At 43.6% G+C, this 15,836-nt stretch overlaps 3 protein-coding genes across 3 annotated transcripts; all 3 read left to right on the forward strand.

Moving 5' to 3' along the window:
* Positions 1-380: 380 nt before the first annotated feature.
* notum1a (notum, palmitoleoyl-protein carboxylesterase a) lies at positions 381-7,715 on the forward strand. Its single transcript, XM_034539919.1, has 11 exons — positions 381-1,038; positions 3,726-3,778; positions 3,912-4,007; positions 4,343-4,403; positions 4,487-4,545; positions 4,642-4,744; positions 4,856-5,047; positions 5,161-5,258; positions 5,404-5,551; positions 5,638-5,685; positions 5,811-7,715. The coding sequence occupies exons 1-11, from the start codon at positions 710-712 to the stop codon at positions 6,112-6,114; spliced, it is 1,491 nt and encodes a 496-aa protein (XP_034395810.1). The 5' UTR covers positions 381-709; the 3' UTR covers positions 6,115-7,715.
* A 1,882-nt stretch (positions 7,716-9,597) lies between these two features.
* LOC117735357 (myeloid-associated differentiation marker-like protein 2) lies at positions 9,598-10,509 on the forward strand. The gene has a single exon (XM_034539922.1). The coding sequence runs from the start codon at positions 9,598-9,600 to the stop codon at positions 10,507-10,509; it is 912 nt and encodes a 303-aa protein (XP_034395813.1).
* A 1,517-nt stretch (positions 10,510-12,026) lies between these two features.
* pycr1a (pyrroline-5-carboxylate reductase 1a) lies at positions 12,027-15,735 on the forward strand. Its single transcript, XM_034539921.1, has 8 exons — positions 12,027-12,162; positions 12,390-12,461; positions 12,571-12,641; positions 12,778-12,957; positions 13,792-14,013; positions 14,134-14,226; positions 14,597-14,760; positions 15,081-15,735. The coding sequence occupies exons 2-8, from the start codon at positions 12,395-12,397 to the stop codon at positions 15,244-15,246; spliced, it is 963 nt and encodes a 320-aa protein (XP_034395812.1). The 5' UTR covers positions 12,027-12,162; positions 12,390-12,394; the 3' UTR covers positions 15,247-15,735.
* The last annotated feature ends 101 nt before the right edge of the window (positions 15,736-15,836 follow it).

Genomic DNA, 15,836 nt, shown 5'->3' on the forward strand with positions numbered 1-15,836 from the left:
CCTGACCAAATATTGTTGGAACTCTGCCCCAGTTTTGATCTTCCTGTGATTTTTTTAACATTTATTTTTCTCCCCGCACTTGATTTTTCAAGCAAGTGTGTAACAAGATGCGTATTCTCACTTCATAAATTTGTGGTGGAATGGGAAATGGGCATTTCAAAGCCAATAAAAACCACCACTTCAAATAAAACATCGCGGATCAAAAGAACCAACGCATGGACATTTTTGTTCCCCTATATAAAGAAAAAAAAAAGAAGAAGAAGAAAAAAAAAAGGGGGGTAGTCTTCCACGCTTGATTATGCCCCGAGTCCGGCCCCGCTCCTGCGATTGGCTGCACGGACACTCACGGGGGGAAAGTTTGAATAAAATACAAGAGCATGGCACCAGTGTTGTCGTTCAAGCTTGTGCGCTTGGTCCAGAAGGGCTTGAGTTGGGCTTAGATGGGAGAACGGTTGTCCTCTTTGATTAAATAGATCCAGAGAACTCAGCGGATGACTGTGAATCATTTAAAAGGACTTTAAAAACAAAATATATATATAGTTGACATCAAATTGAAGCGTTTCTAGGAGCGGGGCGCCACGAGTTGTGTCGTCTTTGAAACAGCGCGTGGTTGTCGTCTGTTCTTTCTCAGCTACACATCGGTGCGCGCGCGTGTTTCCCCTGACGAGACGTTGCGCTTGAAGAAAAGAACATCTTCCATCGGGAGAAGATGACATCGATCAGAATGGTTTCGTCGGTGCTGCTGCTGGTGCTGATGCAGTCCGGAGCGCTTTGCGCACGGAGGTTTCGGGGTGGCCGCAACCCACAACCACGACGCCCACCACCTCCTCCCACATACCGGGCGGATCGGGGTGATACCACGGAGAGCTTCCCTCTGGATTTCACCGCCGTGGAGGAGAACATGGATAACTTCATGACGCAAGTGAAGAACCTTGCGCAGTCCCTCTACCCGTGCTCTGCGCAGAGGCTCGACCACGACATGAAGCTGAACCTTTTGGAGAACACGTCGGTCACCTGCAACGATGGAAGTCCTGCAGGGTACGTACCGACTTAGAAACACAGGTGTCCGAGTGATCCATCATATCATGTGATCGCCGGGGTCAGCTGCGGCAGTGCAACCTGTAGCAAAGAGGAGCACTTGTTACTGCGCCCGTGCTGCTGGTCGTCCACCCAAAGTAAATAACCCAAATAAATGGGGAGAGCTATGCCCTAGGACAGAATACCGGGATGAGATCAAACAGCTGCTTTGCGTCAGCGATGCGTGAACTGTGCAGATAGCCACATGACCTATGCTTCACTTCCCTTGCTTCAAATTAGAATACAGGATTTGCTGTGCATAAAGTTTAGATTGAAGTCGTCAGACCCCAGCTCGTCGCTCTCTCTCTCTCTCTCTCTCTCTCTGTGCTCGTCTCTCTCTCTGATGATTGCACCCACACCCATGCACACTGCTGGCTGATAACACTATGTGTTATTTACTTGGCTTCTGTAAAACGTGTACTAGTTGCTATTAATGGCTCCTGTGAGTGTCTGGTAAAAATATATTGTAGTCTAAGGTCCATGAGGTAAACAACAGATCCCTCCATTTGTTTGCCATGATCTCCACTGTTGACATGATGTAAAGCAGAAATCCCTTCGGCCTGAATGATTTAAAGCGATAAGCCATGGCACTAAAAGCACATTAATATCAGACAGATCCACTGCCTCTTATATTGTATAATACACAAACAATCCTCAGTCCTATGGACCCTTTTGAGCTCAGTTTGCAGAGAGTCAAGTTGAATACCGTCAGTTGTACTGATCCCTGGCCAAATAATACTGATAATCAAGGCAGGTGGGGATCAATCAAGCACAAGTTAGTTGTAGAAGGTGTTATTTTGAACACGATATCTGCACGGTCCAAAAGACAAGTGGATTTCACTTGTGTCTCATACCATTCCGCACAAACTGTACCACAATAAAAGAACAGTATTTAAATTGTACACCCCTAATTTACAGAGGCGTAATATAGCAAAACTATTGAAAAGCACAATCACAATAATGTCGTGCATTCATTATTATTTGAGAGTATTATATAAATGCTTTCCTCTCAATGTTGTCTGTTCCATATAAAGAGGCTTTGATGACGTATCTGTGCATAAGAACTTATCCGGGACCAGTTCAGTGATGGGGAGACTTGACTGAAATTACTTCTTTTTTTTAAATTACAAAAATACATATCTCTTTATGGATTTACTAGCCTGTCTAATTCCTGTAAAACCCCGAAGTGCCTGGTGGAGAGAGCTGCTGGGGCGGTAAAGCTCTTAGCTCTTTAGAGATGCAAGGGACGGTTACTGGCAGATGGCTGTTTCATTCAGTCAGTTGAGATGCTAATCCATCAGCTACCCACAGTGTTTTCCACAGAGGTATCGTGACAGTAACAGATGAACTGGGACGCAACGAGCAAAAAAACCCATTCACAGGACGGGAAGGTGTAAGTGTGTGATTCATCTTCTGGAAACACATGTTAGAGCGAGTGTGTTGATGCAGCGCCTTTCCCCTCTTGGCTTGTTCAGCTTGCCAAGCCCGCCTTCACTTTGTTGTTTGGGAGTAGTGAGCGGAGTGCACTGTCTTCAGCCCACATCATTGACTGCGCCTCGCAATAATAGTACGAGACATCAATTGTAGCCAAAGTGTGATTCAGAGTCTGAGCAAACAGCTCAGAGCTTCAGCCAAGTCTGTTTGTGAAGTCCTTTTGACAATCCCTCGAGTTTAGTCCTCTGTAAAGTCGGCTGGATACTATATATATATATATATATATATATATATATATATATATATATATATATATATATATATATATATACATCCTTCAGCCTTGCAGATGCACATGTAAAAATCCTGTTGGAAAAAGGACGGTGAAGCGTCTGACAGGACAACGTCCAGCAGAGTGCGCATGCCCTCTTCTGGACTGACAACATACAGCACACATGGGTTATTCTAGCGGGCATTAACTTCTTATTAAAATTGTAACCTGGCACAAAAAAACAACGTGCACTTCTTCTCACCCAGGGTCCGGCATGGCCATTATTTTTGGACATCCTAAGTGAAGAAGACAGACTGTGTGTGGACATCTACACGCGTCATTCGAGTCACTTCATTGCACCGCATCTCTTTATCATTACTGTGGGCTAAGGAGCCTCGATTCTATGTTGTGTTGATGAATGATGATCAGAGTGATGAGGATGATGGATTGCTACATTAAACATGAGGAACACTATGTGCAAACAACAAACAGGATAAGGGACAGTTTATCTCCTGTTTGATCCCGATATCAGTTTCCTAAATGCAAACATCGCCTCATTGTTCTCTCTTGTGTACTCCTTGGATTTATACAGGCACAATTTCATTTGTCGCTGTCAGTAATCACCAGCATAACAAGACATCTTTGTTTGGCTTAAAGCGATGGTGTCCTACGTGTTTATATTTCTTACTTGGATACCGTCACTGCTAGTAGAAACAGTGCGGATATTATTTTTCAGTGTTTATCTCGTGTTTCTGAAGAAAAGAGCCGGTGTATCACAATTGTGGAATGTGGTTTTATCTACCCGTCGTTTAGATATATTGTTATGCAGGCGGTGTAAAATAAACCTCAAGGGTATTTAGTGTCACATTCGTATATTTATGTTCAAGCGTTATCGACGCGTCCGCTATGATGTGTTGATTTGATGTTCTTTGGTCTCTCGCAGGTACTACCTGAAAGAATCTCGAGGCAGCAGGCGCTGGTTGATATTCTTAGAGGGTCAGTATAAATATATATATATAATTGTATTATGTTTCTCCTTCTAACGCTCAAATTGAGAATGATGAATACTTCTTGACAATGTGTGTGATACACTCTCCGTGTTTTTTTGTGTGTGTATCTATATTTCCAGGCGGCTGGTACTGCTTCAACAAGGAGAACTGTGACAACCGATATGACACCATGAGGACACTGATGAGTTCATCCAACTGGCCCCAAACTAAAACAGGTCAGCTTCAGCTATTTTGGGTACTTCATAAGCGCCCCTGTTACTCCACCTGTGACCCGAAAGCAAATCCTGACCCCGAAAAAAACGCGGTGGAAAAAAAAAAAAGCTATATCCTAATGTCTCAGTAATTAAAAGGATCGGATGTATCTGTCACCCTGTCATAATGTCGCTGCGGTGGAGGGCTACCTGGCGCCCGCTGCTGTAGGAACTGAGACGCTCCCCTCTCTCATTGCAGTGTAATAACTGTAATCCACGTGGTAATGATGATGAGGAGGAAGAGGATGTGTCTGGGAGTGCCAGGATGGCTAATGATACATGTTGATCTGTCTCTGCAGGCACAGGGATCCTGTCTCCGCTACCTGAGGAAAACCCTCACTGGTGGAACGCCAACATGGTGTAAGTTGACTAATGTTTGTGTGTTTGTTGGAGCTCCATTTGTAATCACAGCTGAGAACTTTAACTGTGTGTTGATGGTGCAGGTACATCCCGTACTGCTCCAGCGACGTGTGGAGCGGCGCTACAGCCAAAACAGAGCAGAGTAAGACATTAGTGAATCATTCAAACAAGCCTAGCGCTGCAACCCTCTTTGTAAAGAAAACAAAGGAGCTATAGTTCTACTCTGTGTTGTGTGTAGGTGGATATGCCTTCATGGGCTCACTGATCATTCAGGAGGTTGTGAAGGAGCTGCTGAACAAAGGTCTGGACAGCGCAAAAGTTCTCCTCCTCGCAGGAAGCAGGTGTGTTCATGTGTGAACATGTTGCTCGTGATTTCAAATTCAAAATCGTAGACATGCCATTCATGTCGCGCGCAGGTGTTTGCTAAGAATATGTCATATTTGTGCGTGCAGCGCGGGCGGTACTGGGGTCCTTCTGAACGTGGACCATGTGGCAGAGCTGCTGGAGGGGCAGGGACACACTGGGATACAAGTGCGAGGCCTGTCTGATTCTGGCTGGTTCCTGGACAACAAGCAGTACCACAGCACGGACTGCTTGGACGCTGTCAGCTGTGCCCCCACGGAGACCATCAAGAGAGGCATCAAGTATGGGAACCAGTGAATATTATTATAAAAAAGACAAGGATTTGTGAGATGGACTTATTTTAGTACGATGCCGAGATCCTCACACCTGTGTGTCGTTCCACCCGTCCCATCAGGTACTGGGGAGGAGTGGTACCGGAGAGGTGCAGGCAAACCCATGAAGGACAGGAGTGGAACTGTTTCTTTGGATATAGAGTCTTCCCTTCAATAAAGAGTGAGTTTGGGATCTCATTCTGTACCATTTAATATCAACCTACTGCACATGCAAGCCCAACATACCCGAGTAGTATTTGGTACGTATATATATATATATATCTACAATAATCTTACATTCATCTTTGTCCATTCCCCCTGTGCAGGCCCTGTGTTTGTTGTCCAGTGGCTGTTTGACGAGGCCCAGCTGACAGTGGACAACATCCAGCTGACAGGCCAGCCTGTGCAAGAAAGCCAGTGGCGCTACATCCAAAACTTGGGCATTGAGCTGAGGAACACACTGAAAGATGTCCCGTAAGGCCTCTTTTAGGAGGAGAATTCAAGTGGGATTATTGCATGGATTCAAATCGGTTTATGTGTTGTTTGTTTTCTATCTGCAGGGCTATGTTTGCTCCAGCATGTCTATCACATGAAGTTATCACCAGAAAGTGAGTATGATTTCATTTTCAATCCTCTGTCTTCTCAGTGTATCATTTATCTTGGGGGACACTAAGCTTTGTGCCGGAGGCTCTCTACTCGTGAGCTGACAGCGCCCTCTTGTGTTCTGTTCTAGTTACTGGACTGACATCCAGGTGAAAGGCACCTCCTTGCCCCGAGCCCTGTACTGCTGGGACCGCAGCCTCAACGACAACAGGAACAACAAGGCTCCGCCCAAAGGCTGCCCCGTGCATCTGATTGACAGCTGCCCGTGGCCACACTGCAACCCCACTTGCCCCACCATCCGAAACCAGTTCACCGGACAGGAGATAGACGGCGTTCAGTTCCTCAAGCACATGGGCTTTGATGTGCAGAAGATGGCCCAGCAGCAGGGCATGGACCCCAGCAAGCTACTGGGCATGCTCAGCAGCGGCAGCTAAAGGGACACACACACAAACAGCATCTCCAAGCTAAGCCCACGCAGGGCTGGCTGGTCTCTCTGGCCAGTCTCCCATGGCTGATACCTCCAATTCCTCCTTCACAACCCATTCTACCTATAGTCAACTCCCCTCTGACCTCTTGTTTGCATTAGTTTGAGCTCAGTCAAACACGGGGGGGCTTTTATTTGTCCGACAATCCCTTTGACAAGTACAGGGGCAACGCGACAACGCACAACTCTCTGCTACTCTCCATTTGAATTATCTTTTTGCTTTGTAAAGAAAAAGATATCACACATTTAATCCAGTTTTAAGGATGTTCGTTGTTGTTTTATCATTTAAATATTATTTTCATCCATCAGTAGATTATATTTAGTCATTGTTTTAAAAAAAGAAAAGAAAACATCACAATGACGTAAGGATGCTGTCTTTGTTCAGTAGACACTATAGAGTGTATAAGGGTCTAATTTTATATAAAACCACAGTTTTATAGATTCTCATCACACACAAAACCGTCATTGAGGCAGTAACAGATAACAGATGAGGTGAGAAAGGCACTGGATCAGAAATTACATGTTGTATTTACATGGCAATAACGGTAGTGAATACTCCTCTAATCGTAAGTTTGATTAACATGAAAATGATTTTTTTTCGCCAATTCATTAAGTGTCACAAATAAACTACGGCCAAGGTTGTCGAGTAATAATGAGATTTAAATAAAAAAGGTACACATCATGAATTCAAGAAAATGCATTAAACAATAGGCTTCAGAAATTAAACAGACACATATCAAATGTTATTCCTCGCTAAAAAGAAAGCAGCCAAAAAGAACAAAAGGCAGACAATGCTCCAAAAAGATATGTCGTTGTTGTTGTTGTTGTTGTTGTTGTTGTTGTTGTTGTGATTAGTGTGGGTTAGGAGAAAGATGAAGGTAGCTTGGACAGCTGGGAAGATGCCGGTTTAGTGAAGCTGAAGATTGTGGGTCGAGAACCATTTGACAGATCCACCAGTAGCTCTCCGTACACCACAGTCCAGTACAGTCCAGTACAGTCCAGTACAGTCCAGTACAGCCAGTACAGCTCGTCTGTAGCTCTTTCTCAAGAGGGCGGTCCAACCCCCCAGACGTGGGGCACACATGCATGCCAGGTCAGTAGCTCAGCAATCCTCAGATCAATGCAATGAACATTTAAAGGGAGACAAATTACGTGTATTGTATATTTTTTGAGTATTTGTATAGGTTCTTCAAGTGTTCACTATTGTAACTCCCTTCCTATATTTCATAATAGAGATCACGTTTTAATATAATGACAATGTTGTATGTAATGATGACTTTATAAATGATGTTTTTAAAGGACCTCTATTTCGCATCCACACCAGAGAAGGAACCGTATTACTACGTGTAATTTTATTCTGTAACATATTTTTTAACAGAAGAAAAAAAAAAACTCAAGCTTGCATTGGTAATTTACATATTTATTTTGTTATGTAAATCATATTTATAAGTGCTATTTTCACAGAGAAGTGATTCTTTGTATATTGTAAATACATTGCTGTTGTTCTCCTTGTGTTGATTGCATGTCTTTGTATCAGACCGAAAAGAAAAGGACACATTACATATACTACAAGGTAAATATTGCTGTGCAGTCTTGTTTGTCATTTTATTGATATCATTTGTATAATACTGAATGGAGTAGTAGTAGTCGTAGCATTTGCTCAATTCTCAATCCCATTTAACACTCACCGCACAAAAAACAGGAGTTAAGGTCAACAGCTCCCTCAGGCTCCCCAAACTCAGCCCTGTCACCATTTTGACGTATCTTATAACAGATATGAGGCTTAGTGTACACAATCTGTCAGCTAAAGGTTTTTCCAAACACCATATTTTTGCAGCTTTTGTTAAATCTCAAGAACTGTGGTCAATCTCCAAAAGTAGGTAAGTAACAAGTAGCTGAAAGTGGGAGATGTTGGCATTTATATTTTATTGAAAATGACCCGTATCTAATAGTAAATTACCTGATGAACTGATAATAGCAAACTTTATATAACCAGTCTACAATACATCTTCTAACATTACACACATGTCAATGCTGCATTGGCCAGCTCGATGTGGTCAGGAGGAGCCGATCACCGTGCGATTCATGCTTCTATCATTCCTACAAAGCAATCTTGGACTATAATGCGTTTTGGAATGTGCCAGACATTAAAAAAAAGGAAAATATAGGACACAGAAAAAGTAGGAAGGATTTCTACGAGACCCCACTAGACTTCACATGCTGTACAATGAATATGTTCACCTGTAACTGAAAAATCACAGCATACTACCCTCAGTTTCAAGTATTTTAAGTAACTACTAATTTATTTCCACCTCTGTTTTACATGCATCGCTCAAATCTGCAATCACATAATCATAACCATCCCTCCTGTATGTCATTTATGCCTCTAATGGGAGTCTAAGCCTCCCTCCCTGTAATTACACCGGTATAAATGGCAGTTTCTTACTGAGGGTGCTCTAACTCAGCCTCTCTGGGTTCTCCCTAGAAATACGACTCCCATACTGCCTGCCACATGAAGCCTCCACCCCTCTGTGGAATATAGACCCCCTATTTATAGTGCTGGTGAGGCCTGCATCCTGGGCTCGGCACAAACTTTCATTTAAACAACTGCCTCTTGCAGTCCACCGAGTGCACGCTGACGCACGCAGGAGGGAGAGGGTGTGTGTGTGTTTGAGAGGGCAAGAAAGAGTGAGAGACCCGATCCACGAGGCAAACGCAGGCAGAGACAGCAGGACAAAGAGCAAGAGGCAGAGCCAATGAGCACTTTAGGGCCGACGGTGAAGAAATTACAAAAGAGTAATGGAACTTGACTGACAGGACAACAAACTGGCCCACCTGTTCGTCACTGTGGGGCTATTGTCGGAAGATTGATCCCTGGATATGACTTTTAGAGGACCTTACTCCACTTTGGACTTTTGATACACTGGACAACGTGGTGATTGAAGAGAGCACGCAAGGGAACCCAAGATATGTGAGGACGAACACTTCAGCTTTGAGTAAGACCCAGATCAAGATCTTCATCTCTAAAACATTTTTTAAACACGATAAAAAGGACTGATGCCAGTGCTATGTGATTTACAGACATTATACTCTGTGTTCATAGTTTACAGAGTTGTGCAGCCGAGCAGAGATATTACTTTAGAAACAAACTAACAAAAAGTACACAATATATCTTATTCCAAGCTGTTCTAATTAAATACCCTTTTCTAAAACAAGCTGCTCTACTGACTTCTACATAACAGTGTATAAATGTGACTTGATCTTACGCAGACTGCTGTAATTACAAAGCAAGCTCAGGAAAGAATTACGGACCTTTGTAATTAAGGACCATCTATAAAAAGGCACCCAAGTAAAGGGTGAGGCCTGTGAAGAGTCGGCCACAAGGACACCAAGACCAGAGGACAGGACGTCACGAATCTCCAGAGCTGCCACCATGGACTCTCACGGAGGACACTACCTCAACAAAGAAGCTGTGCTGTCACCTTTAGGTGCAGCCCGAATATGCCAGCTGCTGCTCGGCTGCACCATAATGTCTCTTGTGTCTCACGGCGCGGACTACAGCGCCACCTACGGAACCTTCTGCATGTTCGTCTGGTGCTTCTGCTTTGCGGTCACGCTGGTTGTGTTCACCTTGGACATCACGCGGCTCCACGCGTGCATGCCCATTTCCTGGGATAACTTCACCGTGGCGTTCGCCATGCTGGCAACGCTCATGTACATCACGGCCTCTGTGGTCTACCCGGTGTACTTCCTCCAAACTGAGTGCCCCGATGAGGACTGCGAGGTCCAAATCTACCGCATTGCTGTCACCGTCTGCTCCAGCGTCTGCTGCTTCCCCTACGGTGCTGAGGTGTTCCTAACTCGAGCCAAGCCAGGGGCCGTGGTGGGTTACATGGCCACTGTGTCCGGCCTACTCAAGGTGGTCCAGGGTTTTGTGGCCTGCATTATTTTCGGAGCCCTGGCCAATGACAGCGAGTACACCCTCTACGTGGCCACCCAGTACTGCGTGGTGGTGTACAGCCTGTGCTTCTGTGTCACGGTCGTCGTGGTCGTGCTGACTGTTTCTGGCCGGACCTCTGCCCTGCGGGTCCCCTTTGATCGGTGTGTGATCGTCTACACCTTCTTCGCCGTGATCCTCTACCTCAGCACGGCACTGGTCTGGCCCATCTTCAGCTTTGACAAGAAGTACGGCACCACTACCCGTCCTGAGGACTGCCCCCGAGGAGAATGCGCCTGGGACAGTAAGTTAGTGGTGGCGGTGTTCACCAACGTCAACATGGTCCTATATTTCGTGGACCTCGTTTACTCCCAGAGGATTCGCTTTGTCTCCAGCTCTGCTGTCTGAACCCCCTCCTCCCCTGAAGACTGTTTATTAAAAGACAAACAAAGAAACTTTGAGTGCACATCATGCTCTCCACAGGCAGGTCTCTGTGAAGGAATAATTCCCTTGGATCCATAGATTCACGGTGTCACATCTATGTGTGAGATTTCCTATTTTTTGGGGTAGAATTTTGCCTGTAGGCAGCAAAACGGACAGTATTTCCCCCTTTTTATATGCTTAAAAGGTCTTTGCCCAGTTCTGCTGTGACCTACCAGGGAGAGACTGCCAGGTGCTTCAACAAGCTGATCTCAGCATCTTTGTCCATCTTTGTCCTTGGGAGGTATGTCCATCTCATCGGCAACTACTCTGCACAGACCTTGGGTGGTGGCATACAGGAAGGACCTATGGGAGTGTGGTGTAATGTGTGGAATATCAGAACAGTGTTATGTCAGTCAGAGTAAAGAGGCAGAACAATTTATTTATGTATTAATATATGCATTAAAATGGGTGTAAAAAGGATGAATTCATACAGAGATGAATGGCATATGTTAAGTCGACAGTATGCACTGAACTTTGCTTTCGGTTTTGGCCTTCTAGACATTTTTTTTATTCTTTACTCCACAGATGTAATGCAATGTAATGTAAGTTCATTAGGCCGTTCATCACGGTCATCCACTGAATGTTAAATGTATCTTATAAATGAATTTATTTTGTGTAATCTCATCTTTTGCTATATTTCTGATGTGTTCCACGGTTAATAAAAATGGAATCAAATAATATGTTTTATTGGTCTATTTTGTTTTTATCTCTGTATTCTTTGCTTGAAGAACCGTAACTCTCATCTTTCAGAAGACAGAAGACTCATAAATCTCATCGCTATGTTGGCAAAGGTTCAAATCAAAAATGAAATTGGTAGTTGTGTTGATTAAAGTACACGTGATTTATAGCCTGATTAAATCAAATGAACGTGATACTTCAATATGTGCGATTTATAAATCAGTCATTTATAAATATGTTAAATGACATGCAATCCACAGTGTTAGAAAACAGTTTCCTGAGACGCATTTGTGTTGGTTGCACGCTTTCACACCAAACCGGTGACTAATTTAGCATATTTATCATCGTCAATTGTATTCCTTTTGCTTCAAACCCACTCTATTTAAATGTTATTTTTTAATACATTTCATGGTGAAGGACACAAGCCCAAAAAGGCGTTGGTCTAATCTACAGTGTTGCAGGAGTTTGACCTCTTCAGACTTAATAACTCCCCTTCTCCATGCACCAATAGAAGTACATCAACGTGTAGAACCTACTGATACCTGTGCTACAGGTGGGCTCACTGGGTCACACGTCTGTCTACCTTCCAAGAACACCTCCACCTTGTCCTTCAAGGTCTCATCCAGCAGGTGGCAGTAAAGTAACTTCCTGGCTTCCTACTTTTCTCCCCGACCTCACAACCTTGACGCAACAGGTTTAACAGAAACCCGCCTCCCTGTTTCTGCCCAACACCCCTGTGATTGGTCAAAAACACGCACGCTCATTGGCCCGCTCGCTTGACAAGTGACTTTTCTCGCAACAGGTAGAGTAGGGCGCGCGCGACCCCTCGGGTCCACGTTCCAGGTGTTTCTTTGAAGCCGGTCGCTATATCGGTCGGCCGTGGGCCTCCTCAGTTTATTCGTAAGTCTTTTCCCTTAATGTGTTCACTTGCACAACAATATGGCGGCTGCCACCGTGTGTTTAGACATGTATTTGACTTCGTTTAACCAGGAAGTAAAAGTGTGTTTACCAACAACTACAGCTACTGCAACATTACCCCGGATGCAAGCTGCACACGGTTTGCACACGAAGTAAAACCACCTGTATTTGTTGCGATGACGTGACGTGGATTCCCCCCCCCCCTGCAGGTAGAATGAGTGTGGGCTTCATCGGAGCAGGCCAGCTGGCCCACGCTCTGGTCAGAGGCTTCACGGCAGCAGGTGATTTATTTATGTTTAATCACACCCCTTGTGTGTGTATTATTTCGATTCGTGTTGTTGATTGCAATCAGACGCTGACATTATTTCCGGACATGTTGTCCCCTTCAAGGCGTAATTGCCACCCACAGAATCACAGCCAGTTCCCCAGATACAGATCTCCCCACAGTACAGGGCCTGCGGGTAGGTGGAGAGTTAGTTATCTGTAGTTTTAATTCTGAATATAATTGTAGGTTTCCAAACATTCCTTTTTTTGCGTGCGTGTTTTTGTGAATTCCTGTGAATACTTATTTCCCGATTTATATTGTCATTTGTGCAGAAGTTGGGCGTCAATTTCACCACCAGCAACAAAGAGACAGTGAGCCAAAGTGATATTCTCTTCCTGGCCGTGAAGCCCCACATCATCCCTTTTGTGCTGGATGAGATTGGACCAGACATCGAAGATCGTCACCTCATCGTGTCCTGTGCTGCAGGTGTCACCATCGGCTCTATAGAGAAGGCAAGTCATATTGTTATTGTTAACAACCGATTAAAGAGACAACTATATCGTTTTTTCACTCGATACTTAATCATTGCATTCTCTCGAACAGATAAGCATTAGTGCGTGTTTAGTATTTAACCGAGACGTATATAAAGATTGTGCTTTTGTATGCTCATTTGCAAAAGTTTGCATAGATCCAAAACATTGTTCAGTGTGAACTTTAAAGCTGTCTTTAAGATTAGGTTTAAACTATAATTATATATTGAATAAGTATCCCAGAATTATTAGTAAATTGTAAATGACATGACATTATTCATCAATCATGTCTTTTAAACCAAGTTGTTGGTGTGCGATTTAGACCTAATGTATTTATTCGTTCCATTTTGTTTTACAAAGATAGGAAAGCAACATTTAGGTCAAACCTAATGATCCCAGTGTCTTCAACTCCTACAACTTATTTATTAAACACTGGTATCGGATCGGTAATTGTTATCGGCCGATGCTCAAAGCGCAGGAATGTGGTATCTGGACTGAAAAAGGTGCATCCCCATTTATTGTTTATTTGAACACCAGGCTGTCGCACTGCTGAGCACTCGCATGTTGTAACATGTCATTGGTTGGCTACTTGAGCTTGAAACATTCCTGCATTTCCATTGAATAAAGTCCCATGGTATGTTGTCTTGAGTAGATGTATATTACATGTCAACTATTCTATCTACCAGTGTATAATATATTGATTTGCGTTAGTTTCATTCAAATTAAAAGCCATAAACGATCCTCTCAGCCCAACTTTGTTTCCCTTTATTTAATTTGAGGACAACTCAGTCAGTGCATTGCTACATTCCCCTTCAGAAGCTGCAGCAGTATCGCCCTAATCCAAAGGTGATGCGGTGCATGACAAACACTCCGGTGGTGGTGCGTGAGGGGGCCACCGTGTACGCCACGGGCACCCATGCAGAAGTGGAGGATGGAAGGCTCCTGGAGCAGCTGATGGGCAGTGTGGGATACTGCACTGAGGTGGAAGAGGACCTGATTGATGCTGTCACCGGCCTCAGCGGCAGTGGTCCTGCTTACGTGAGTCATTTAAATATTGTTGATTGTGTCGTAACATTTTTGCCTGTGAAAAATTAGTCTTGTGTTTATTTTTTTCTATTCCTAATTCTGATCCTTACGACGATGATTGTGGCCTTTCAGGCGTTTACTGCTGTAGATGCTCTCGCTGACGGTGGAGTGAAAATGGGCCTGCCGAGGAGGCTGGCCATACACCTGGGAGCCCAAGCTATGCTGGTATTACCTTTTTATTTATGTTTTTAATACATGTGTGTATTGCATGTATGTGCTTTCTTGGATGTTTTTGGTTCCTGTTGTATTATGGTCCTCTTGGATTAAGTGACAAAGATTTTTCAAGCTTTGCTATGATGGATTCATATTACTCACTCTGACACTATTTAATTCCCATGTTCACAGTATATTGTTTATTCTCCATGTGGAATCTATAAATCCAGACACAATTTTTGCTAGCTGCAGTCTTTCTTGGTTGGTTCTAGACATAGTCGAAATATTCAGTACCTTTTTTTTAGAAAAAAGATGCAAGTTGGATATGACAGCAATCCTGTTGGTCTCATGTGGATCTATCTCCCTTTGTGTTTCTTTAAAGGGGGCTGCTAAGATGTTGTTGGACTCAGACCAGCACCCAGGGCAGCTCAAGGACAATGTGTGTTCGCCAGGGGGCGCCACCATCCACGCCCTGCATGTCATGGAGAGTGGGGGCTTCCGCAGCCTCCTCATCAATGCTGTAGAGGCCTCATGTGTTAGGACTAAGTAAGTTGATAAGAAGAGTGTGAGACAAACAAACTAACAAATCATATTTCCTGTCATAGGGATACGCAAGAAATGCTTTCAAGTTAATTGTCATATTCAAATAGCCAAGAGTGTTGTATTTCTTTTGAAGTTTATAATTCTGACAGTAGATGGAGCTATATGCAAATAATGTTGCAATGAGAGCTTTGTCCTTCTCATGATACTAGTTACAAAGTGATCAGATTATTATTATTATTATTATTACGCGACTACTGTGCTAAATATGTATGTTTCTATACTATGTTGTAAATGTCTCTTGTTCCATGCCCTTCCCTAAAAAGGGAACTTCAGTTTTTGGCCGACCAAGAGAAAATCTCGCCAGCTGCCATAAAAAAGACAACTCTGGACCAAGTGATGCAGCAGCCAGGAGTGACCGCAGGGGCTGTCGGGGTCCGATCTCAGGGGATCAGTATGTTCAGCAGTAACCCCAGGACCAAGAAGAAGTGATCTTTTTTTAAAAATTTATTTGTCACACTGCACAAGCATTTTAATGTCCGTCACAGGCATTGAGCGACAGGGTGCAATAAATATGCTGTGAATACACCACCGGAAGAGAATCTAACCTTGTGGATTACATAGAAGAAGAAAAAACCTCCCTGCTAGATTGGGGATGATGAATGCTTGAGCCATATTTCCTTTATGTAATGCAATGACTGTCCTTTGTCAGGCGAGACTAGAATAATAATTGCAACCTCTTTCTATATTTTACTTCCATCAGTCCTTTCTGATGGTTAACACCATCTAAACTAAATGGCAATACAATTGAGTGGTATGCCGCGAAGCAATGAGCCTTGTGCCATGACTTTCTGGAAGCGGTGTTACTTGCATTTATGCAATTTCAAAATCAGGTTAAAACTTCCTTGCAGAATGTGCTAAACAGTATATTGTATGATGCAGTGAAAGTTATAACTAAATAAATACAAATGCTGGATGTTATTTGTGTGTGAGCGTGTTAATTGCCAGAAGTACCGTTTGCCAATTACCTAAATGTTATTGCCAGCTATAAAGTAACAATAGGTGGTATATATATATTTTTT

The sequence above is a fragment of the Cyclopterus lumpus genome, chromosome 8 (genome assembly GCF_009769545.1).
Source record: "Cyclopterus lumpus isolate fCycLum1 chromosome 8, fCycLum1.pri, whole genome shotgun sequence".
In the NCBI taxonomy this organism is placed as follows: Eukaryota; Metazoa; Chordata; class Actinopteri; order Perciformes; family Cyclopteridae; genus Cyclopterus; species Cyclopterus lumpus.